The 23,668-nt window shown below is 43.7% G+C and overlaps 3 protein-coding genes and 3 long non-coding RNA genes across 18 annotated transcripts in view; 4 read left to right on the forward strand and 2 right to left on the reverse strand.

The window, feature by feature from the left end:
• Positions 1-6,873: 6,873 nt before the first annotated feature.
• On the reverse strand, positions 6,874-18,729 carry LOC130520048 (zinc finger protein 512-like). The gene is given in 17 exon segments (XM_057023622.1): positions 6,874-7,021; positions 13,108-13,211; positions 13,294-13,392; positions 13,563-13,625; positions 14,305-14,406; positions 14,475-14,647; positions 15,222-15,408; positions 15,475-15,573; positions 15,650-15,736; positions 15,903-16,027; positions 16,124-16,228; positions 16,569-16,655; positions 16,776-17,338; positions 17,452-17,510; positions 17,595-17,650; positions 17,720-17,852; positions 18,491-18,729. Coding segments are annotated over 16 exon segments (2,136 nt in total). The 5' UTR covers positions 17,820-17,852; positions 18,491-18,729; the 3' UTR covers positions 6,874-6,894.
• Positions 8,365-10,857, forward strand: LOC130520054 (uncharacterized). 2 transcript variants are annotated; one of them, XR_008948621.1, is made up of 4 exons: positions 8,365-8,853; positions 9,214-10,040; positions 10,174-10,491; positions 10,796-10,857. It is a non-coding gene; the product is annotated as an uncharacterized LOC130520054 (long non-coding RNA). The 2 variants fall into 2 exon arrangements; XR_008948620.1 differs by having other exon boundaries at positions 10,174-10,853.
• LOC130520050 (uncharacterized) lies at positions 11,383-12,420 on the reverse strand. The gene is made up of 2 exons (XR_008948617.1): positions 12,280-12,420; positions 11,383-12,203 (listed from the first exon to the last, which is right to left on the reverse strand). It is a non-coding gene; the product is annotated as an uncharacterized LOC130520050 (long non-coding RNA).
• Positions 12,012-12,687, forward strand: LOC130520046 (fatty acid-binding protein, brain-like). The gene is made up of 3 exons (XM_057023620.1): positions 12,012-12,210; positions 12,315-12,416; positions 12,609-12,687. Exons 1-3 carry the CDS (start codon positions 12,013-12,015, stop codon positions 12,678-12,680), a joined length of 372 nt encoding a protein of 123 aa, XP_056879600.1. The 5' UTR covers position 12,012; the 3' UTR covers positions 12,681-12,687.
• Positions 18,730-18,908: 179 nt separating the features above from the next.
• Positions 18,909-19,526, forward strand: LOC130520055 (uncharacterized). Its single transcript, XR_008948622.1, has 2 exons — positions 18,909-19,004; positions 19,116-19,526. It is a non-coding gene; the product is annotated as an uncharacterized LOC130520055 (long non-coding RNA).
• A 794-nt stretch (positions 19,527-20,320) lies between these two features.
• LOC130520042 (uncharacterized) overlaps positions 20,321-23,668 on the forward strand; it is a 34,976-nt gene continuing 31,628 nt past the window's right edge. For all 12 annotated transcript variants that reach the window (XM_057023606.1, XM_057023610.1, XM_057023605.1 and 9 more), the window contains exons 1-3: positions 20,321-21,183; positions 21,407-21,423; positions 21,690-21,881. In XM_057023606.1, the coding sequence (XP_056879586.1) occupies positions 21,146-21,183; positions 21,407-21,423; positions 21,690-21,881 (247 nt within the window). In that variant the 5' untranslated portion in view covers positions 20,321-21,145. The remainder of the gene's footprint in view (positions 21,184-21,406; positions 21,424-21,689; positions 21,882-23,668) is intronic.

Raw genomic sequence — 23,668 nt, forward strand, 5'->3', positions numbered from 1 at the left:
TCGTAGCCGCGGCTGAGGCGCTCGCGCCGGACAAAGTAAAATTGTTTCAAAGCGTGAATTTCTTTTCGTGAATAACTATTGAACTAAGACATATATCGTTATGATTCCAGTGGCTAACGGTATGTTTTTATGGTCAAGGAATCTGTAAAAATAATCCCTAAATCAGATTATAGACCATTTCAGAGACAATATCCCCTTAAGATTGACGCACAGGAGGGTATTGTTCCGATATTTAACTATTTAACTAAAGCAGGAGTTATCAGAGAGTGTCCTGAATCCCCTGTAAATACACCCCTATTTCCAGTAAGGAAGTCACCACCATCTAGTGGCTGGCGGATGGTGCAGGACCTGCAAGCTGTAAACGCTGCAGTGGTCCCTAGGTCTCCCTTAGTCGCAGATCCATACACCCTGCTGAATGATTTAAACCCTGAACATCAGTGGTACATGGTGATAGATGTATCCAATGCATTTTTCTCTGTACCAGTACATCCAGCCAGTTTTGGTTTGCATTTACGTTTCAAGGACGGAGGTACACCTGGACAAGGTTACCTCAGGGCTACTGTGAGAGTCCCACAATCTTCTCTCAGGTAATGATGTCATCATTAGCTAAGTTTAAACCTCCGTGTGGAAGTCAAATCCTCGTCTACGTGGATGACATCCTCATGGCGTCAAAAAAAGAGGGAGATTGTTGGTCAGACACGCTAGCATTGTTACACTGGCTAGCCTCACAAGGCCATAAATTAAGCAAAAGCAAACTGCAACTGGTGTGACGCAGAAAGTGGTTTATCTGGGCCATGTTCTGACACACAATGGAAGAGCTATTCTTGAGTCGAGGAAAACAGCAGTGCTTGAAGCTCCGAAACCAAAAACAAAGAAGCAGATGATGTCATTCTTAGGACTAGTGAATTTTTGCAGATCATGGATCTTAGATTATGTGAAAATAACTGCCCCTTTACAAGCATTGATGTATGATAATCCCTTAGCAATGACTGATGTGTTAACTTGGACCCCTGAAGCTGAAGAAGCATTTATGTACATAAAACAGGCCCTTGTAAGGGCTGGAGTGTTAAAGCTGCCAGACTATCAGAAGCCTTTTGAGCAGGTTGTTGACTGCAAGGGTGATTTTATGACTTCAGTTTTATTGCAGAAGCACGGAGATAAGAGGCAGCCAGTGGCCTACTACTCCCACAAGCTAGATCCCGTAGCTTGTGCACTCCCACCATGCGTTAAAGCAGTGGTGGCAGCATCTGAGGCAGTAAAAGCCTCCGCAGGAGTGGTGCTATACCATGAGCTAACTTTGCTAGTGCCACATGCAGTGTCAATACTGCTGCTACAGAGTAAGATAGCGTTCCCGTCGCCCGCACGTCATCTTTCCTGCATGGCAGTGTTGCTGTCTCAGCCGAATCTGACGATTCGTCGCTGCACGACCTTAAACCCAGCAACGCTGCTAGCCACCGCAGAAGAGGGACACCAGCACAACTGCCTGGATGAGGTCTCCATTACGGTCCTGCCGCAACCAGATCTTAGTAATGTCGCGTTGACTACAGGACGGATACCCTTTGTGGATGGATCATCGAGAAAGGATGACTGGACGCACTAGAACCGCATATGCAGTAGTTACAGCAACCGAGGTGTGGAGGCGAAATCACTTCCCTCCTCCTATTCTGCTCAAGCTGCAGAACTCGTCGCACTCACACGTGCTTGTGAATTAAGCAAAGGACAGGATGTTACCATCTACACAGATTGTCAATATGCATTTTCCACACTGTTTGTGTTTGCTCAACAATGGAATTTGAGAGGGATGAAAACGTCGACCGGCAAACCGGTCATGCATGCAGAACTGCTAAAAAATGATTGGCAGCAGTACAGCAGCCACGTAAAATAGCTGTATGTAAATGCACTGCACACACTAACAACACAGACAAACAACAAAATGCTCCAGAAAAGGAAAAGGCCACGTGGAAGAAGCGAGGAGCCAAACTGGACGACAAAGGACTGTTAACCATAGGCAACAAGCCAATCCTTCCCCGGAATATGCATAAATGGGCAGCATTAGTGAGCCATGGGCCATGCCATGTCTCAACAGGAGGGATGGTACAGATGGTTAATGAACATTATTACACTATAGGATTTCACACATATTCAAAAAAAAAATTTTGTTCACAATGTGCTATTTGTGTAAAACACAGCCCACAGGGAGCCCTTAAGGCTCCTGCAGGCACTACACCATTACCAAATCATCCATTTCCAGTTTTTCTAGATTTTATTCAGCTAACACCATGTGAAGGTAAACAATATTGTCTAGTAGTGTTAGATGGATTTACTAGGTGGGTAGAAATTTTCCCCACGGCAAAAGCAGATGCACCAACAGTGGCAAAAGTCCTATGTAGAGAGATCATTCCCAGGTTTGGCATCCCGAAGGTCATCTGGAGCAACAATGGAAGCCATTTTGTAAATGAGGTAGTGAAAACTGTAGGAGTAACTTTGGACATTGATTTGAAGAACCACCGCGCATACCACCCTCAGAGTGCAGGATTGGTTGAAAGAGTCAATGGTACTATTAAGAACAGACTGAAGAAGTGTATGGACGAGACAGGAAAGAACTGGATGTTTTGTCTCGACCTGGTGAAATTATAGATGCACATAACACCACACAAGAAAACAGGCATCACACCTTTTGAAGCATTATATGGGCGGCCTTATTGCCTACCATACTTTGCAACAACAAATGAGCTAGAACATGTTGAGGAAACAATAGCAGTTTATCTAAAAAAGGTGTTACTCAACCGATGTGTGAATGCTGTAAATCAGGGGTGGGGAACCTCCGGCCTCCGGGCCGTATACGGCCTACGAGACCATTTCTACCGGCCCGCAACGCAATAAGATTTTTATATTTTATATGTGCACTTATACAGTGGGACCGTTCGCTAAACTCCGCGAGCTGCGATTACCAGCGGTAGCGTATATTTTTGCCTTTCGTATCCTGAAATTTCTTTCGTAACGAGGAAATATTTTCCCGTTTTCTGAGATAAAACAGACGGTTATGTTATGTCCGAGTCAAGGTCAGGGTCAGTGAACACAGCATGTGAGGTACGTAGTGGGCTGGACTGATTGACACGGACGAATAATGCCTAGCGAAACACGCTAAACTCTATGAGTTGAAAGGACAGATGAGTTTGGATAAAATTAACGCTCTTCGCCGGAGTTTGGAGGCTCAACAAGCAGCTTTCACACGACCATGTACCGACAGAATATTACGCGTGCAAGTTTTGTGGTGAGTGAATTAATAGCCACGAAGCTGAAACCTCACGCCGAAGGAGAGTTCGTGAACGTGCCTCGTAGCCGCGGCTGAGGCGCTCGCGCCGGACAAAGTAAAATTGTTTCAAAGCGTGAATTTCTTTTCGTGAATAACTATTGAACTAAGACATATATCGTTATGATTCCAGTGGCTAACGGTATGTTTTTATGGTCAAGGAATCTAAATATGTAGTCAAAGTATATGTGGGACTAATATTTATGGTGGAAATCACAATATGCCAGGAATTGTTGCGCTTGGCGGAGGTCTGCGCTCTCCGAGTGCTTTCTAGTTGTTGTTGTTGTTGTTATTGTCTTTATCTTTCTTTCTTTTTCATTTATTTTCTTGATTATCTTGTTGTATTGCAGTTTTTGTGAGTAGAGGCCTCGAACAGGCCCTTACGGGTCTCTTGCCTCAACTCTGCACCTCTTTTTATTTTGTATGATCATGAAAACATATTTTACTTGTCATTTTATTCTATTTATTTGGTGATTTTATATGCATGTGTGCTAAATAAATAATTCAAACTCAAATGCAGCAATCATGAGACTTAGTAACACAGTGGTTATAGACTCTTTTTTTTGTCTTTTTTTTGCATCCCTAGGTATGTGTTCATAATAGTATGGCCCTCGGAGGACTTTATAAAAATTGAAATGGCCCTCGATATGAAAAGGGTTCCCCACCCCTGCTGTAAATGGTCTGCCTAGTCCTGTGTCTTCCACAGATTCCACCCCCCAGGAACCCATTCAACCGGCGACTGTGTGGGTGAAGAAGTTTGTGCGAAAGAGGTGGAACACGCCTAGATGGGAAGGTCCTTATCAAGTACAGCTGACCACAAAGACTGCAGTTCGAGTGGACGGGAAACTGTCATGGATACACCTTTCCCATTGTAAGAAACAGAAGATTCTTCCAGGTGAAGGCGAGGGAGCAGTGGCGGTTAGTCTGTAAACGGCTGACGGCCTGTATAGGTCCAGCAACGGCTGAACCCCGTCGGAACCTGAGAAGGAGAGTTAAAAGGAGATGAAGTTGTTCTTCCTAATTGTGGTGAGTGCTGTGACGGCAGGACTCGTGAGTTTTGGCCTGTGGAACTTCCGACAGGAGGGAGGTAATCAGGGACAGAAAGATGCTCTGAGACAGGATGAGAGCTACATGCGCGCTAAACGCACCGTCGTTAGCCACTTAGGACATTCATGGTTAGAACAAGATCCAGAGTCCTCACACATTTACGGTTTGAATACATGGTGGCGCTATGCTAATTTCACAGCTCGGACACAGAATCATTCTCGTTGTTACATTTGTTCTATGTTACCAGTTTCCGTGCATACACCGCGAGTAACTGCTGAACCGATGACAGGGAGTGAAGGACAGTGCTTTGTCCTAATAGGGCTAAGCCGTGGCACGAATTTCACACTGAAGCTGTTGGATGGAACGTGGTTCCCTCGCAGCAATTGCACCCAAGAGCCACTGCGGACAATGGCAGGGAAAGCCAATAGATTCAGATTCCCTGTGCTAGGTGCGACAAACCACACATACTGTTATGTTACCTGTAAAGTTGTTTATATGGCATGCACACTGGGAATCAATGAAGATGTGGAATCAAACTCTACAACTAATCGGTATTATCGGAAAACGTGTTTACAGCAGCATAAAAGTTCCGAACAGTGCGAACAGGAGTGTATTGATGACCCCCGGCACCTCTGTGGTTTATTTACCTTCGATGAAGCAACACAGAGGTGTCCAGAAGGTTATAACTGTACATGCAACTATCCCACTTTCACGCCAGAAGATAAAGGTACGCAATTAGTGGATAAGGGATGGTGGTTATGTGGACACAATGCGTATGCAGACCTACCAGCAAACTGGTCAGGAGTGTGTGCTCCTGCACATCTCAAAGATCACACAATTATAATCTATGCCAACAACACCAAGAACACAGCACACAAGCGTTTTAAACGAGATTTGAATGAATACGAGTTCAAACCGCACGACTCAGTGTGGGGCACAGATGTACCACAAGAGTTTAAGCATTGGTCAACCGGAGATAAAGTGACCTTGACTCTCTTTCCGTGGATAGGAGTAGGAAAGAACATATTGAGATTGGAAACGGTTGATTATAGGCTGAAAGTGTTTACTAATTTGACAAAAGTTGCTCTCACAGGAGTCAGGAGTCAAGGAAGAAATGACAGCGCTAAGACTGATGACCATGCAGAATAGGATGGCCTTAGATCTCATAACGGCCCCCCAGGGAGGAGTTTGTGCACTGGTAGGAGATTACTGTTGTACGTTCATCCCAGAGAATGATGCGGATGGTCATTTGATAGATAGCGCATTGAGAAATGTAACTAAGCTACAGAAAGCTATGATTGACGATGGCAGTCCTCCACCAGACTGGCTTACAGAAATGCTGTCGGGGTGGAGGGAACTGTTGTTCAAGATAGGAATGATGATAGGGATAGTACTGCTAGTATTAGCCATACTAGCTTGTTGTGTAGTACCTCTTGTTCGGGGATGCATTGGCCGGCTCGTGGGATCAGTTGTTACTAGTACTTTGCTGCAGGTGGAAGAACGATCTCTACTGGACGACGATGAAGAGGAATCAGAAGAAGAATGGACACATGTGATGCAAGATGTAAATGAACTGTTTAAGATGTCTTAAGCTGTACACATATTGAACTCTGAGTGTAAGAAATGTGTTTCTAGGAAAATGAAGTAATGCATTTAAATTTCATGAAAATGTAAAGATGTAATACTGATGATGAGAATCTAGATGCATTTAACGATAAACAATGTGAGAAGAATTATTGTTATTGTTGTTATTAGTATTATCTTTAAATGCTATGGTATGTTGATTTTGAGTGTTTGAGGAATGTTGACAGGAGAAGAAGAACATGAGAATGCAAAAGTGCTGATGCTGCTTACAACCAAGCCCAGCATCCAGATGTATCCTGTTGGTCAAGATTAGATAAGTTTGTTAGAGAAGATGTCAGAAGGCAATGAGTTAAGAGATCCTGTTTAGACACCCATTCTGTTTGCACCAATAAAAGAGGTGAGCGAGCAGCAGACGAGCAGAGTTGAGAGAGGAAGCTTGAACTGCTGCTCAGCTCTCCCTTGCAAGGACTCCAGTTGTTTGCGTGGTTACTCTGAGTCGAGTGAACGAACAGCGCGGGTGATCAAAACTTCACCCTCACAATAACACACTTCTTCCTTTCTCTCTTCAGTATCTGGAAAAAAGTTCTTTGTCTACGTGGCTTCAGAAACAAAAAACCACATGGAATGGGTTTCCAAAATGAAACGTGTTGGACACACTGAAGTGAACATTCAGGAAGATGCAGATTATTATTTGGTTTTCTGTCCAGTCAAATCCCAAATCAAAACAGAAATTGACGAGGCCCTGGAGGGACTCCCAGGTAGCAACTTAAGTGTGAATGTGATGGAACTAAATGTAACATGAAGATTCAAAGTTGTTAAAGCAGAAGTGAAAGTCAAACTTACCTTCCTGAGTCACCCTGGTCTTTTCTACGTCTCCAGATAATAAAGCAGTAATTCTGGTGGTGATGCATCACACCTTTGATCCTGATCTGGTGATTGTAGAGAGCAGATTACGGGAGCTCCCTAGAAACGTCCGCCTCACTGTCGACTCCCTGTTCTATCAAGGCAGGCTCCTCGGGTGTAACCGCAACGATATTGCCTGGGATCAGATCCAGAAAACTTTCAACATTCCTATTCCTGAAGTAAACACAAAACGTTTATTAAAGTTGTGCAGGAAGTTGTCTCAGTCCATTAATAATGCTCATTTTTGTCATTTCAGCCATCCTGGTGAAAGAGAACGTTTAACTGTGAGTATTATTTACACCTGGATCCTCATACCTGAAAGACCTCTGAAGGCGTCACCATGCTGCTTTTCTTTATTCAGATCTGGTGAAACACAAGGGACTGATGGCAGGCATCGCTGTTGTTATTGTGTCGGTGATCCTTGTCATTGTTATTGTCAGTTCCACGGCTGGGTAAGGTCAGACGGCCGGTGGTGTCTGGAAACGTCCAAACCTTATTCAAGGACAAAAGGACACAGTAGTAGAGACACCAGACCTCAAAGGAAGCTGTAGTAATTAAGATCTCTGTGACAGGACGGATATTTAGGATGTGTCCTGGTGCACGTTTAATCACCAGAATTTGAATTGTATGATGTTTTTGAATCTAAAATATTGGAAACTAGAATTAGGAATTGTTACATTTCACAAATTTACACGTCATTTCCTGGTTGTGAGGAAGTACCGGTATTCACATAATAAAGAACTTCTTGATTTGATTCATCGTGTCTTCGGTCTTCTTCTTCAGTCATTATAACGTAACGATAACATTAATCATTTGCTAACAATCCCCAAGACTCGGAACAGACTGGAGCCGAGCAACAGAACTAAAGCTGACTGGGATGGTGGAACAGATCTGTTCAGGACAGGGACCCAGAATCTGGAGCGAGGAGGTTTTGGAAGTGGACATAACTCAGCTCTAACTGGGAGGGGGAACTCAGCTCGGAACTGGGGGGGGGGGGTCATGCCTCCGGCCTAAAAAGGGAAGGAGAACACCAGAGGCTGCAGGCTGCTCTAAGAATCACACTCTGGACCCTAATTCTGTTGAAGCTGACAGCAAGAGGCAGGTGTGCAACCGCCTCCCAGACCTCCTGCTCACCGTGGACTGTCTTTTCAACGAGGGCAAACTCCTCAGCAGCAAACACAATAAAGCGGCTTACATGGAGATCATCAAGCTCATCGCCACATCTTACCAGGGTTACGCTAATAAGGTAAAGATGGCACATTTCCTGCCACTGTCTCCTCTTAAATGCTTCTGTTTCACACTAATCTTTGTCCTCCATACTCCTGCCTGCTTTCTGGACATCACTTTATGGTAAGCCATGAACTCCTTAGTCAGATAAATTCAGTCACTCTGGATGTAAATATTGAAACAACAGCATTTCTGTGGATGTTGACAGTCTTTAATCCATGTACTGCATCAAACAACTCTAATTTAGCTATTTTTCCACTTCATTTTAGGGTTGCCACAACAGAGGATTACATTTGTGATTTTAGTTACTATTATAGCTGTATTTTTTGTTGTTGTGATTACTTCATTAGTACTTGTTTAACAGTTAGCTAAACAGATCACAGCTTCCCTTAAATGTGTGTAGATTAAAGGGAAAATGCTGCACACGAACCTTCATTAAAACTGGAGCCACAACTGTCTCACAACTGTCTAGCCTGGCTCCCAGAAGTTTGATTCTCGTTTGTTTCATGGTTCCTGAGCTAATCTAATCGTCCTCATTGATGTCTGTTCATGCCGCCCAGCCTGCTCCTCTTCCATCCTGTTTCTTCTGCCACCTGCGCCTCTTGGTATTTTTTTCCAAAATCTTTGACTGTACCGTAAATGTAACCTTGCTCCAACTCAAGCCAGTAGTGTGTATCTGCTTTTGGGGTCTAGATTCATGTCTGCAGTTCGCCACAGAAGGTTCCTGCTCCAGAACTGTGCGTCAGTTTCACTCTTGTTCTTCATCAGCTGGTGATCAGGTGAGAATCTTCTCCTGCCTCATGTTAATAACTAAGTTATTGAAAGTGACTTTTCAACACCCTCTGCAGGAACCATCTCATCTGATACTCAGCAGAACTTAAAGGTTGTTCAGTGTTTCCTTTTTAAATGTGTCTCTGCGGTTTTGCTGATCTCATCATGGCTGCAGTTGCTAAAAACACATCAAGCTCCTTGTTTTTGTGATTTTCTTCTTCACTGAGGTCTCTTTTACTGAGCAGTTCCTTCAGCTTCTGCCCTGGACTCCATCGTGCTGTTTATGGGACTGGCTGAACTCTTCCTCATGACTGTGATAACTGTTATGATCCTGTGTCTGATGTTTTTGTGCTCTGTTTGTCCACTAGGGGTCGTGGGGGACTCATCTGTTGTGCTGGCTGCCTCCACACCTGCAGCTAATCTGGTCTTTTGGCAGGCCTCTTAAGCAGCCGGCACCAGACAGTACTCGTGGAAAACTGAGCTTTGATTATTAGCGTTCCTGCGATTGACTGTGTTCCTTTTGTTTTAGGTAGTTGAGTCACTTAGAAAGTTGTTACTGATTAAAAGGAGAAGCTGCGCTTCATCGTGATGGTTCAGGTCAGGAGATGAAGATGAGCCCATACTGAGAATGAGGGAATGATACAGTTCTCAGTAGCTCCGCTGCTGTCCACATTCATCACAAAACTCAATACATCAATAATAAACTGGGGGGGGAGGAACTCAAATCTGTCGAGACCTTAAATGTTGTTTTTCATCAGCAACTATGTTGATATTTCACCCCATTAAGATGAGAAGCAGTAAAGAAACTTGACTCTGTCTGGTTACATAAGACAACCATCACTTAAAACAAGACACATTTACTAAATCGAATTATATTTCAACTCTAACTCTACCCACGCTCAACTTCCTCTTTCTCTCAAAAGTGTGAAATGATGTCATGAAAAGCTGACCACAGATGGACACAAATTAGATGCATCGAACTTCTGCTAGTTGTTGGGAAAATGAGCTTCACAATTCTCAACATCAGTTCAAAAGGGAGGCGACACTGTGGAAACCACAGAAAGCTGCTGCAGTTTCAGCACTAAAGGAAGTCAAATGAAGAGAAGTTCCAGAAGAAAAGGAGACGATAACATGATGGTCGCCTTCAAATGGATTCATGCTTTTATATTTCTAACATTCATGCTTCAATATTCAGGTGAGAATGAGTTCTAATGAAAACAGATTTAAATCTTCCCAATAAATAGCAGCATTTTAATTGTCTAACAATAAATGAACAGAAACAAAGACATTTTCTACCTGTGAACAGATTCTTGTTCTTTTTTTCACAGATGCCAACAGAAAATATCTGACTGGACATCAAGAAGTAACTTTGAGCTGTGAAAACCTGATAAAGGATCAGAAGAATTGTATCTATACTACATGGCTGTTCAGTGCCAGTAATCCACCATCATCAGCAGCAATCGAGCTGATTAATCTTGGACAGATTAACTCTCATAAACCAGGCAGACTGAGTCTATCTGAGAACTGTTCTCTGACCATCAAGAACCTCAGAGGTGAAGATTCAGGTCTTTATACCTGTCGCCAGTTTAACAGCTTAGGATCACAAACAGGTCCAGATGCTGAAATTGATCTGACTGTGGTCCCCAGTGAGTATTCCCATCACATAGTTTCATCTTCACCTGAACCACAACGATCATTTCAGTGAGGAAGATTGTGTTGCTGCTGTTGTTGCTCTGTTTGCTCATGTCTCTGTTCTCATGTTTGTTCTGTTGTGTTCGGATCTGTTCTGGTCTATTCTGTTGTGTTCTGTTCTGTTCCATTCGCTTCTGTTGTGTTGTGTTCCATTCACTTCTGTTGTGTTGTGTTCCATTCACTTCTGTTGTGTTGTCTTCTTTTCTCTTCTGCTCTGTTCTGAAGCCACCATCACTACTACGGCATCAATATTTCCAGGAACCACCTCAGCAACACCAACAACCCACCATATTTCTCAGAGCAAAGGTAACAACTCAACAATAATAATTTCATTTAGAAGCATATTTTGTTGATGAGCAAATAGGAGGCTGCATATTTAATTGAATTTCATTCATTTTTAATCGTTTTGATTATTCATTTTCCTTCTTTTTTCTGTTCTTTTCAATTACAACTTGTTTTGTAGCATTAAATAACAAAGTGTGTTTACTGTAAGTATGAAATTAAAAGCTATTTCAAACAATGTTTCTCAGAGTCAACTCAGTGGTGAAGACTTTAAAGTATTATTTGTACAATTGGTGTTATTAATATCGGGGACGTTTTAATTCAACCCAAAATTAGGAGACACTTCTGCCACTGACCAGCAGGGGGCACCAGAGCTCCTTCACCGATGCAGGTTTACAGACACCAGCTGTTGTTGCTGAGTAGAGCTCCAGCCTACAGGTATGATTAATGTCTGCATGCCCTGTTCTCAGATGAAGTGCAGAGGAAATGAAGTTGTTCAAAAGACGTGAATCAACAGGAGATCCTTCAAAAAACAAAGGTGCTAAAAAGAAAATGAGAAGAGGTGCAGATTTGAAGTATATTTCCTCAAAACTAAACCAAAACAAGATTTTGAATTTGGCAGCTTGGTCAGTGGTATTTTAAAATTACTTTTATGATGCATTACAAATAGAATTAAAAAACTAACCGGAAGGAGACTTTTGGAAATACTGACAATCCCAGTGTGTCAGAAGCTGCTCCACAAAAAAAACAGGTCAACCTTTAAAACACAACATCAGCTCCAAGCTTAATGCTCATGACAGTTTATCAAAAAACCTCCCTGAGTCCAACTTAAATGAACGACCATAAACTGCCCAATCAAGAGTCACAATCACTCATCTGTGTCTGTGCGTACCTCCATAAACACTGACTTTGTGTGAGAAAGCGGAACTTACACATGCACACACTCTCACACACACACTTAAGGACAGTTGTTACCGTGCATGTGAAGCATGAAGTACATGAAAGCCCTGGTCAGTAATGTGCTTCTAGCTTTGCTCTTTTTCTTTGATCTCAGTGTTGAACATGATGTCTAATGTTATGTTGAATGTCGCAGCGGCACACCACGACAAATTCCTAGTTTGTGTAATACTGTGTATTACATGTACAATGGCAATAAACCTTCTTCTGATTCTGATTCTGATTCTGATTCTGAAATGTGCTTCATATGTCATGTCCCAGGCGTGGGCTTCGCCACCCGACAGGTCGGTAACGTGACCAAACCGACCGTCATCATCAGCCTGGAGGGCGATAAGGTGGTGGTTCGCACCCAGAGCACCTTCAAAAACACAGAGATCTCCTTCAAGCTGGGGGAGGAGTTTGATGAAACCACCGCCGACGACAGGAACTGTAAAGTAAGAACAAACACTTTCAATCATCTCAGATCGGCATATTCTGGAGTAATCAAGATTAATTGGCCACACTTTTCAGTACGGTCACCATGTGTTGTGTCTCTCAGTCTACAGTGTCTCTGGAGGGAGACAAGTTGGTCCACGTCCAAAAGTGGGACGGCAAAGAGACCACGTTCGTCAGAGAGATCAAGGACGGCAAGATGGTCATGGTACGTTTCTGTCTAAAGTGAACTATGACATAAATAACATCTAAAAGTATAGCATCATGGAACGTAGGCCCAACTACTTTGTTTTTTAGTGTTGTTCAATATGAGGGATTACACTGTAAAACAAGAACACTTACTAAGCTATAATTTAATGGTCTACTTTATATTTTTTTCTGTGTGATTTCTGGGCAGCAGCAAAATCAACACACATGTAGAAATACACATTCCCACATGTCCAGTCAAATCCCGAATCAAAACAGACATTGACGAGGCCCTGAGGGACTCCCAGGTAGCAACTTAAGTGTGAATGTGATGGAACTAAATGTAACATGAAGATTCAAAGTTGTTAAAGCAGAAGTGAAAGTCAAACTTACCTTGCTGAGTCACCCTGGTCTTTTCTATGTCTCCAGATAATAAAGCAGTAATTCTGGTGGTGATGCATCACACCTTTGATCCTGATCTGGTGATTGTAGAGAGCAGATTACAGGAGCTCCCTAGAAACGTCCGCCTCACTGTCGACTCCCTGTTCCATCAAGGCAGGCTCCTCAGGTGTAACCGCAACGATATTGCCTGGGATCAGATCCAACTTTCAACATTCCTATTGCTGAAGTAAACACAAAATGTTGATGAAGGTTGTGCAGGAAGTTGTCTCAGTGGTGGACAGTGGTGATGCTGAAGGTGACTGTGGTGGTACCGGTCCAACCCCTGCTTGGCCACATTATGCACAAAATCCCTGGACTGGTTCTTAAGGAACTTCTCAAACTTCTTGAAGGCTTTTTTGTTCGTCACAAACCAGTCCTGCATAGGGCAGAAATGCAAATGTTAGGAGAAAAACCTGCCGTGCATCACAGGACGGCGAGCAGAGCAGAACATCCGATACCTCCGAGTGGATAGAGTTGATGTGGTATTTGACTCCACTTTCAGAGTTGAACTCTTTATTGCAGATCAGACACCTGTACTTTCCTGCCTCAAATTCACCCTGAGATCACAGGAAACCACCATCACTCGGAATGTCAGCCACAAAAATTATTCATCAGACGTGTGAACAATCTTCAAGCGTCCCAGATCTACACCAGGCAGTTCCTGCTTCTGTCCACAGACCAGGGTCACTCAGGGATGTTTCAGAGTTAAAGAAAGATGCCGACGTACCTTCGTACACAGTCCCAGATGAGCCTTCAGCCCCGACACACTGGTGTAGGTGGAGCAACAACCCTGCAACAGTTACCAGCAGCTTCAGTTACAGAAGGAAATAACCCCAAAAGAAGACATTTTTAGAATATCCAGAAGATTATAAACTGACCATAAATAGGTCTTTTTGTTCCATAACGGCACACATTAATCTGCAGTTCCACTGTCAAATGTTGGGAACATGTGATCAATAACTGATCACTGTTGATTTTCTGCATCAGTCTGTGGTCCAGCTCATGTTGGCAGACTTATCAAGTCCAGTAAAAAGAACCCTCCAGAGATTTTGTGCGATGTCATCATGAAAACATGTGTTTCTTCCTAACAATGACTGTTTTTAGACTGCCAGATTATAATAGAACGTTTTAGGCAGATTATTCTGAGGGGTGTCTGTGGATCAATCTGATTAATCACAATTCAGACACGGGACCCAGCAATTCAAGTGTTCTTCATTCACATCAGAGATAAATGAAAGGTGGATAAAAGGTGGATGTACTGTGCACATTTCTGTACAGCAGAGCTCCCAGGCCAGACTGGAGCCTGCAGGCAGCTCAGGGGGACTTCAGTGAATACCTGCTCCCTCTCTTTCCCACTTCCTAAACCCCTGAAGTGGGTCAGCAGCTGTAATTTTCTGTCACTGTTCTTCCATTAATGCATTTATACATTTTTTATGGCCCTTTTGAGTTTAAGATGAAGCATCTTCTACCTGGTTGGGACATTTGACCTTCCTCCGCAGCTTCACCTCATTCTTCCACTTCCTCAGCACATCTTGGCTGAAGGCGGGCAGGCCCGGCCGGGCGTACTTCAACTACGAGACATAAAAACGTGAACGAGCACAACAGAATGTCCCGCGTCTGTCCTTCCAGATGTCCTCACCTTTTTATCATCAGGCACCAGGTCCGACTGAAACTTCCTCTTGGGCCAGTCTTTGGGCAGCTCATTGTTGGCGATCTCAGCCAGGTGAAAGTTGGCCACCTGGGCCGAGGCTCGCTGCACACCCGACCACTGGCCGTCCTCTCCGGGTTGGCCTCACTCTGAGCATTCTGGGCCTCATCTTCATCGCTCTTCAGCGGCATCTGTGAAGGTGTTGGGTGGAAGGAGAAAATAGCATCCATACATTATTATATCATTCTCATTTGTTACTTTATATTCACTGTTTTTTTAATGTTGTGTTGATTAGGTAAATACTATCATATAAAAAGGATATTTTGTTACTGGCATCACTTATTTCACTATCATTTTACGGCAATTATCATTTATAACACCACTTCTATTGCTGTTTTAATTGTAAATGGTGGTAGAAGTGGTGCAAGTAATGACAGAAACCCGAGTTGATGTCATTTAAATTGGAATTCTCACACTATATTATTACTTATCTTCATGCACTTCTTGGACCTTCAGTCCTCATACCTCCTGCCATACCTCCTACAGAATTTATTTGGATTACATACATTTGGAAATAAGCAGAGTCCTGCAGAGCGACTTATTATTATTCCGTTTACAGGAATCACTGAACTACTGCTCATAAGTAGTCAGATCTTTGTAACTGAAGGTGAAAATCCCATTGTGACGTCGCTGACCTGGTCTTGAAGCTATTTGCATGTGCCTGAGAGCACAAGTGGCGTTGGGTGCTGTGACTCACAGGAGCGTGCTCCGATCTCAGGTGATACTCCAGACCCGCTTTGGACTTGTAGGGTTTCCCACAGTGGGAGCAGTTGAGCAGCAGCTTCTCCAGCTCAGACTCCTGCTTCCCACACTTCCTCATGTGGTACACGTATCCCATGATGCTGCTGAATGCCGCGTTGCAGCCCTGACAGAAAAGTTGAAGGTTGGAGCTCCTCATCCTGATGCATCTCACCACAAACAGCTAGTTTACCTCTTTGGAGCATTTTAACTTTCCGAGTCTCTTCAGGATTTTGCGTAGTTTCTCTTTGATCACACGATCGTCCAGGTCCTTGGCGTCATTTGACAAGGGCTAAAACCAGTTTTAATGAAACTTTTAGGAGAGAAAGAGTGAAATAGAAGAGGTCTGGAGGTCTGACGGTCGTTACCAGGTGGCTGTGGTCGGCCATGATGTGATACTTCATCCCTGTGGACGACTTCAGCTGCTTCCCACAGTGCTGGCAGGTAAAAGGTTGCTGCACATCAGGTTAAATAAAAGACAAACTTAATCACCAGCTAATTAAATCACCAATTCTTTAAAAGGCCTCCCTAAAAAGGCCTTATTTGAATAAATGTGGGCTGATGTTTGTGTTAGCGGCTCAAGCTCTGATTCTCTGTAGTGTTTGGCTGCTCAGGGCTCACCTGTCTGCAGTTCTCCATGTGCTTCTTCAGACCTTCAACCGTCTTCCTGCTCACACTTTTACACTTTGGACAACTGACTCTGCCTTTGGCCACAATCTGGATTTGCCAGCGCTCCTCCTCACTTCCTGGAAAAGCAAAAAGGAGAAAGTTGTTTTTTGAGCGATAATGTTGGGGGAATTTTTGGAATTCGTGAAGTCGTAACACGTGTTCCCTCTCTCCACCTGCAGGGTAGGTAGGAGGATCCTTTTTGATGGAGCTGACGGGGGGTTTCTGCTCATCGCTCCGATGCAGTGTGGACCCTTCACAAACACCGGCTCCATGCAAACCTGAAATAACATACCGATCCAGTTCCTGTCATTTAATCTAAAAAATAAAAGCATGTGGCGAGGAAGAAAAAAATAACACTGGTAAATTCAGATTTCTTTATTTTTTTGCTCAGGTCAACTTTATTGTCCAGCAACACATTTATATATTCTTGGATGGCTTTCACATGACACACATGTGAGACTCTTTTCATGTGTTTGTGTATGTGTGTGTGTGTGATGTGATGAAAGCCATCCAGGTGTTTTCTGTGTTTTTGAGGCACATGACATGTCTACTAATGATGGTGGGATGGTTGATGACCACCAAAGCAATCAGGACAAAACAGTGAGGGGTTTTACTTACGAGGTTGTCTGACCCCTGGAGGCCAAGAGGAGTCAGGAGGGGGGCTCTGCTCCACAGATCCTCTCTGGACTTTCTTCATGTTCAACTCTACACAGAACAAACAGAGAATGAGGTCACTCAATGAGCGTTGGACCAAAATACAGTTTGAAAACTATTTATTAATCTAGAAGTCTTTCAATATGAAATGCGTGATTGATAAGAGCCCACCAGGTCTCCATATGTGCTCTCGGTCTCTGCTGGTCTCACTCCAGGTTTGGTCCTGGTTTTGACCGGATCCCCAGACCTGCTCTGTCCCCGAGGAGCCCTGACCCCCTGCTGGATCTCTGTCTGCACCCCAAGCCTGATTGTGGCCTTCGTCTCCATCAGATACCCAGTCCTCCACAGGACCTTGTTCCTGACACACCACCCATACTGTTTCCACTCCGTCTTGTTCTTGGCTCCTGCCAGGAATCCATGTCTGGTCTGGAGGGAAGTGACCTACCCGGTCCCTGCCGGAGTTCCACATCTGGTCCTGGGTTTGATCTCCACCTGTGGCCACGGGGTTCCTCCTGTCCTTCCTGATGTTACAGTTCTTACCCTGAGGCAGGTGCTGCTTTTTGCTTGTCTCTGGACCCTGAGTCCACACATTTTTTGCCCTCAGTCTTGGAGAGAGCCGCGGAGTAGGTGGAGCCATTGACCCAGGGTCAGTCCCATTAGAAAGTCCTCCTGATGACTTCACCGAGCAGCTGCTGGTGGGGTGATCTACTGCTTCTGTGGCAAGATCGTTGAACCTGTTTCAGAGAAAATGTATCCATTATTTTTATTATTGTTTCAAAGTTATGAGGTGACTTCTTGAAGTTTCTCACCTGAACAGTCTATCTGCGGCTCATCGGGTGTTTCTTACCTTTTTTTGCCGTAAGGTCTTTTCATCTTTAGAGGCTCGTGGGATTGAGGCTCATCATTCTGCAGGACAGAAATAGATGATGCCTCTAACCGGCCAGTTCACAACAGCAAAACAGCATATTCAGTGAACGAGTTCATCCTTACTTTGACTAATCCAACTGAATTCAGTTCACAGGTTCTCTGTGGCATCCGTTTAGAAGCTGCAGGAGAAACTAAATTGACGTAAAAAGGGCAAAAAATACATGTATGAAAACTAACGGTTTGATTACCTGGACACGGTTCACCACTTTTAGATTGTGACTTGACACATTTCTTCTTTCTGAGCACATATAATGGTGACATATCCTCCCCGCTGTGAGAAGGGTCCATTCCAGGTGCACAAACACCATGTGGAAGCTATGGCTGTAAAAACAGGACAGAAAACATCGACATACGTGACCTCTTCTGCTGCAACAGATGTGCTCTTCTGCTGACCAGCTGACAGAAATAAAATAAATATAACACATGCAACCCTTGATTTGTCTCATACTCGTTATTTTTAAGTTTTCCTGTCACAACGGGGAAAAAAATCTACAATTTCCACATGAGTAACTTTCAACAAACACAAGTGAACTGCTGTATGTCTATTTTCAACTTTTGTTCCTGTTTAGAATCAATGTTATTTCTTTATAACTTCTGCACAGAGATTGGTTCCTGAAAAAACTGTGTGAAATATTACCATCACGCAGGACGTTTAACTGCAAATCTATCCGTGGGGAAATCACAGAATACACAAGATGAGGATAGAACAGTCAAAAGACAAGTACTCGTTTTTGCAGTATCCCCATTAAAACTGTTATTCCCGAGCTGGAGCGCACACACTTGAATCCACCATCATTGAAAGCGAACACATTTTTATGTTTTTTTTTATGACGTCAGACATAAAAACGAGTCGGACACTGCAGTTTAAAAAATCTGGTGTTGGCTAGTTAACCTGCTGCTCCCTGGTTTCCATTGTTTCCTGGCGGTTGGAGAATACAGTGGTGACCGACGAAGCCTACCGTCCTACAGCTCACTCCCCCTGGAAGCACCCACTGCCTCCATGTCGTTCAGTCTGGCCTCCTCTGTCGACTTCCCTTCCGGCAGCGAAACCCCCTAGGAGAGGCTAACGTCCAGGAAGGCCCGGGGCGGCTGTTAGGAACACTCCGGCATTCAAGTTCGTGTCGATAGGAGGCAGACGAATCTCCACGCTGCTTCTGGCTGATGTGCAGCAGAATACAACACTCTCCCTGCTGCATCTGCTGTTGCCTTAACGGTCTGTCGTTAATTCGGCTACTCTTCCATGACCGACGTGGTTTCAACAAGTGTGAGGCGCAAGAAATGGAGGGAGTACTGGTAGGAATTACGTATTTTTTGTAAGGTTATCTGTGCATGGAGGGATATATATTCATCTGTGGGTGGAAAATTGAAACCTCTTAAAAAGTGGGGTAACTCCTCAGCAGCAAACACAATAAAGCGGCTTAAATGGAGATCATCAAGCTCATCGCCACATCTTACCAGGGTTACGCTAATAAGGTAAAGATGGCACATTTCCTGCCACTGTCTCCTCTTAAATGCTTCTGTTTCACACTAATCTTTGTCCTCCGTACTCCTGCCTGCTTTCTGGACATCACTCTTTATGGTAAGCCATGAACTCCTGACTCAGATAAATTCAGTCACTCTGGATGTAAATATTGAAACAACAGCATTTCTTTGGACGTTGACAGTCTTTAATCCATGTACTGCATCAAACAACTCTAATTTAGCTATTTTTCCGCTTCATTTTAGGGTTGCCATTCAACAGAGGATGAAATTTGTGATTTTAGTTACTATTATAGCTGTATTTTTTGTTGTTGTGATTACTTCATTAGTACTTGTTTAACAGTTAGCTAAACAGGTCACAGCTTCCCTTAAATGTGTGTAGATTAAAGGGAAAATGCTGCACACAAACCTTCATTAAAACTGGAGCCACAACTGTCGAAGGTTGACTTTAATCAACTGTTTGATAGATTTTGCTGCAAAAATGTTAAACACAAATAAATCGTCCTGATTATGTCATGATTGTGTGAACTGTGTGAACATTTGTTTCCTGTGTTCAAACCAGCAGCTCTATTTTCATTATTCGATTAGATTTAGATTAAGGACCAAAAGGATATCTGGCTCCCTCCTCTGGCAGTAGCACGAATTACAGCTCTTCATAAAATACAAAATTAAGATTGTTTTTCTCCCCTGGCGGTAATGGCATGGCCATCTAAACATCGCCTGTCTTCCAGTAGATGTAATTGTTTAACTTTATCCTGTTTTAAACGCGTTTCAACGCGTCACCTCTGATTCGCTGGCCGCTCCTCTTCCTCTTCTGTGGTGCCGAACGCGCCTCCAGCCGTTAAAACGAAAGTGAAAGGGTCCTCTGCAGAGATCAAACGTGGATTCGTGTTGCGTGAGTAGAGAAGGTCATTCGTAAACAAAGTAAGCGTTAAATTAATTTACTTCGATCCGAAAGAAATCAGATTATTAAGATTGATTTGATATTTCTTATGTGTGAATAAGACATGACTGAGGGCAGGAGACCCTGCCGGACCTCACTTTGGTCGTCTTGGGCGAGGTCACTGGCAGAAAACTTACTGTTTTTGAATCTTGGTTTCAGGGATCCTGCCCTCTGATCATTGCTCCTATTTTCTTTGCCAGTCTAAGCTTTTTCAGTAGCAATCTCACTGGTGAATTATTTACAGGTAGTTTTGGGAGCTCAAAATTCTTGGTTTTGTTCCTTTTCTGAGCTGATTGCATCTTTTCTTTCCCCAACAGAGACATGGAGAATCTTGGTGAGGAAACCCTTTCAGCTCATAAGGTTTTAAACGATGTGCATTAAATGTCATGAATTGAATCATTCTGACTTGAAAATGTATCTGTGATTTGAATACTTCATGAGAAGAGAACATGTTTTCATGTCATCTATATTTAACTTCTATCTTTGATTCTAATGAGCGTTACACTAACTTTTAAACACTGATTAACTATATAATGATTCCAGGCATGAACAAAGTAATCGGGTCAAAGGCCAAAGGTAACGGTTTAACATAAGAGTGGAGGAAATGTGATTTTTCTGCTACATGGACAAATGTCAGGTGGTTTATAGAGACTTTTGAGCAATTTGGTAATTTACTGATTGTGATGTTTGTGGACCAATTTCAGTTTTACCTATAATTGCATTGCCTGTTTAAAGTTATTTATATTTACATTTGACTTTTAATTCAAAACTACATTTACACTGTATTGTATTATTACTATTGTTGTCAACGTGATGTCAGACACTTTTGTATTATTTTATTGTATTAATACTATTGTTGTCAACGTGATGTCAGACACTTGCTGAAGGCTCCGTAAGTGACGTCAACTGACCAGCTGAGGGTGCTGGATCACTGCAGGAATTTAGGCTTTTTCTATCTTTATATTTAAATAAAACAAAAATTAAGATTCCCATTCTAACTTAATTATACAAGTACTTTAAAACAACAACGCCTGACGATATCGACTAAAGCTAAAAACCAAAAACCTGGGAGGATCCACGATGTGGCAGCAGCCCGCATCTGTGGGATTGGTGATTGAGGCCACGTCATTTGAGCAAAGCGAAAGTGAAATCGTTTCTTCTCCACGCGGAGGGACGCGTCCAGACTGGGACTATGTCAGAGACACTACACGGAAACTATCAATCGATTTCGTGAGTATTCATTAAACATTCTTACACTGACGAATCCCTGCGAGTGGCCCAACAGCAGATCGTACAATGCATTGGACTTATTCTCCTTTAAGGTATTTATAGTTGTGTCAGGGGGCCAGTCGTGCAAGTGACGCACTTTGACAATCTTACAATGTTTCACTTTGGGGTTTCTTTTTGTTGTTTTTGAATTCTGCACTAATGTGGATCTTTCTTTCCACCACAGAGACATGGAGAGCGGTGGTGAGGAAACTATTTGTTTTTTGACAACAGACAGTAAATGTCATCAAATTCTGAATCAGTTTTTAGTCATAACTTGACAACAATCAATTTGTTGTTTTGGTATTTTATGAGCAATGAAGTATTTTAGCTATATTTAACCTTCAGTTCTAAAGGAGGTTTAAGTGTTTCCCACTGGTTCATGTCTGCATGATTTCCATCATCAGGTGAAAGTTCAAAGCTGCTCAGGTTGATTTTCCAATAACACACTTCTTCCTTTCTCTCTTCAGTATCTGGAACAAAGTTCTTTGTCTACGTGGCTTCAGAAACAAAAAACGCTCACATGGAATGGGTTTCCAAAATGAAAAGTGTTGGACACACTGAAGTGAACATTCAGGAAGATGCAGATTATTATTTGGTTTTCTGTCCAGTCAAATCCCGAATCAAAACAGACATTGACGAGGCCCTGGAGGGACTCCCAGGTAGCAACTTAAGTGTGAATGTGATGGCTTCTCTATAGGACTAGGTGTTAGAGTCCCGACCTAATCATGGCAAGTGAAAAAGACTTGGATGGAGTAGGATTGGCACTCATGATTCTGTGGTGTCACCAGCTCGACACATCATCAGTTGTGTGCCTTGGCATCATTAGGTGTTTCAGCCATTTAACACAAGACACCCTCCACCAAGGTTGGCCCACCACAGGCTGATCAAACCTGGGTGTGTGTGTTGCACAATGGCACCACATGATCACTTGGCCGCCCACGATATGTCCCTCCGTTCCAACCACAGCCAGTGACTGCTTTGCTCTGCTGTGGCAGCGAGCTCTTTTACTGCCCTCCGTTGGGCCTGCCCTCTGATGCCCATTTCCTTCAGGAGCTTTGTGGTGGTTCTGGAAACAAAGCCTCTGCAGCCTACCTCCACAGGCCACACTTTTACACTCCAGCCCCGCCCCTCTGCTTCAGCTGCTAGGTTCGCATAACGTAGTCTCTTCCGTTCGTATGCCTCCCCGATTGCCTCCCCCCATGGGACAGCGAGCTCCACGATGAAAACGCGCCGACAGGATTTGGACCATAGGACCAGGTCTGGGCACAAGTTGGTAACTGCGACTTCAGATGGAAAAATAAGCCTCTGGCTGAGGTCCACCCGCATTTCCCAGTCTCGGGCAACGGTGAGTGCGCTGAAAAGCTGAAAGCCTCTGAGCCACAACACTGAAGAATATCTTTCCTTCCACATTCAAAAGATTGATCTGGCGAAATTGATCGATGGTTGAAGAATTCTTCTCTTTGGGAATCAGGATCCCTCCTGCCCTTCTCCATGCCTTTGGTATTATCCCTTTTTCCCATGCCATTTTCATCAGCTTCCAGAGGTGCCTTAAGACATCTGGCGTGTTCTTATAAAGCCTATAAGGGACACCATTGGGCCCAGGGGCTGATGCTGCTCTCGCCCGCTTTACTGTGCCCTCAATTTCACTCCATGTCGGCGGCCTTGTTTCCATCTGGTGCTCAACTGGTTGGATGGGTGGCATGTCATCCGGGATGCAGGCTGGTACATGTCTTTGATGGTCTGAGTAGGTCTTCCTCAGGTGCTCCTCTAGTTCCTTTATGGGTGCTTTGAGGGTCCCAAATTTCTCCTTGACAAAGAGGGCTTTCACAAACTTGTAGGGATCTCTGTAGAAGGAAGTCCTCGCTCGCTCCTTCTTCTTGTGTTGCTTTCTCAAGCATTCAGCTCTTCTCAGTGTTGCCAGACGTTGCTTGAGGTCGCCTTGTAGTGCCTCAAGTCCTTTCCTCTCTGCTTCGGCGGCCTTCTTCCACTGTTTTCTCAGACATCTTCTTTCCTTCACAAGCCTTTCAATCTCTCGCTGCCTCCTGGACTTGAGATGAGCTGGTTCCTTCTGCAACTTAAGGTTCCCGCTTTTCACCCCAAATCTCTCTGCCCCATAGCTGTAGATGATTTCCCCAATCTTGTCGAGCTTCTTCTCCATGCCTCCTTTCAGGCCTTCCAGGAGGTGCACAAGGTCTATATTAATGGTTTCCCACTACTCTTTTTGGAAGGATTTAGGCCACGAAATTTGAGGTTTTCGTCCCTCCAGCTTCCTCTCTACTGCTGGCTGCGGCTGGATGGGCTCTGTGCTCACGTCCATGGGTGGATCCATGCCTAGTTGAGCTTCGTCTGGGGTTCTGATACCCTGTGGACTGTGGTGATTATCCTGCCACTGGGCTTCAATCGACTTATTTGCCCTACCTCTGAGGAAGTAGTGGTCAATGCGAGG

Source organism: Takifugu flavidus, unplaced genomic scaffold (assembly GCF_003711565.1).
Source record: "Takifugu flavidus isolate HTHZ2018 unplaced genomic scaffold, ASM371156v2 ctg272, whole genome shotgun sequence".
Lineage (NCBI taxonomy): Eukaryota > Metazoa > Chordata > Actinopteri > Tetraodontiformes > Tetraodontidae > Takifugu > Takifugu flavidus.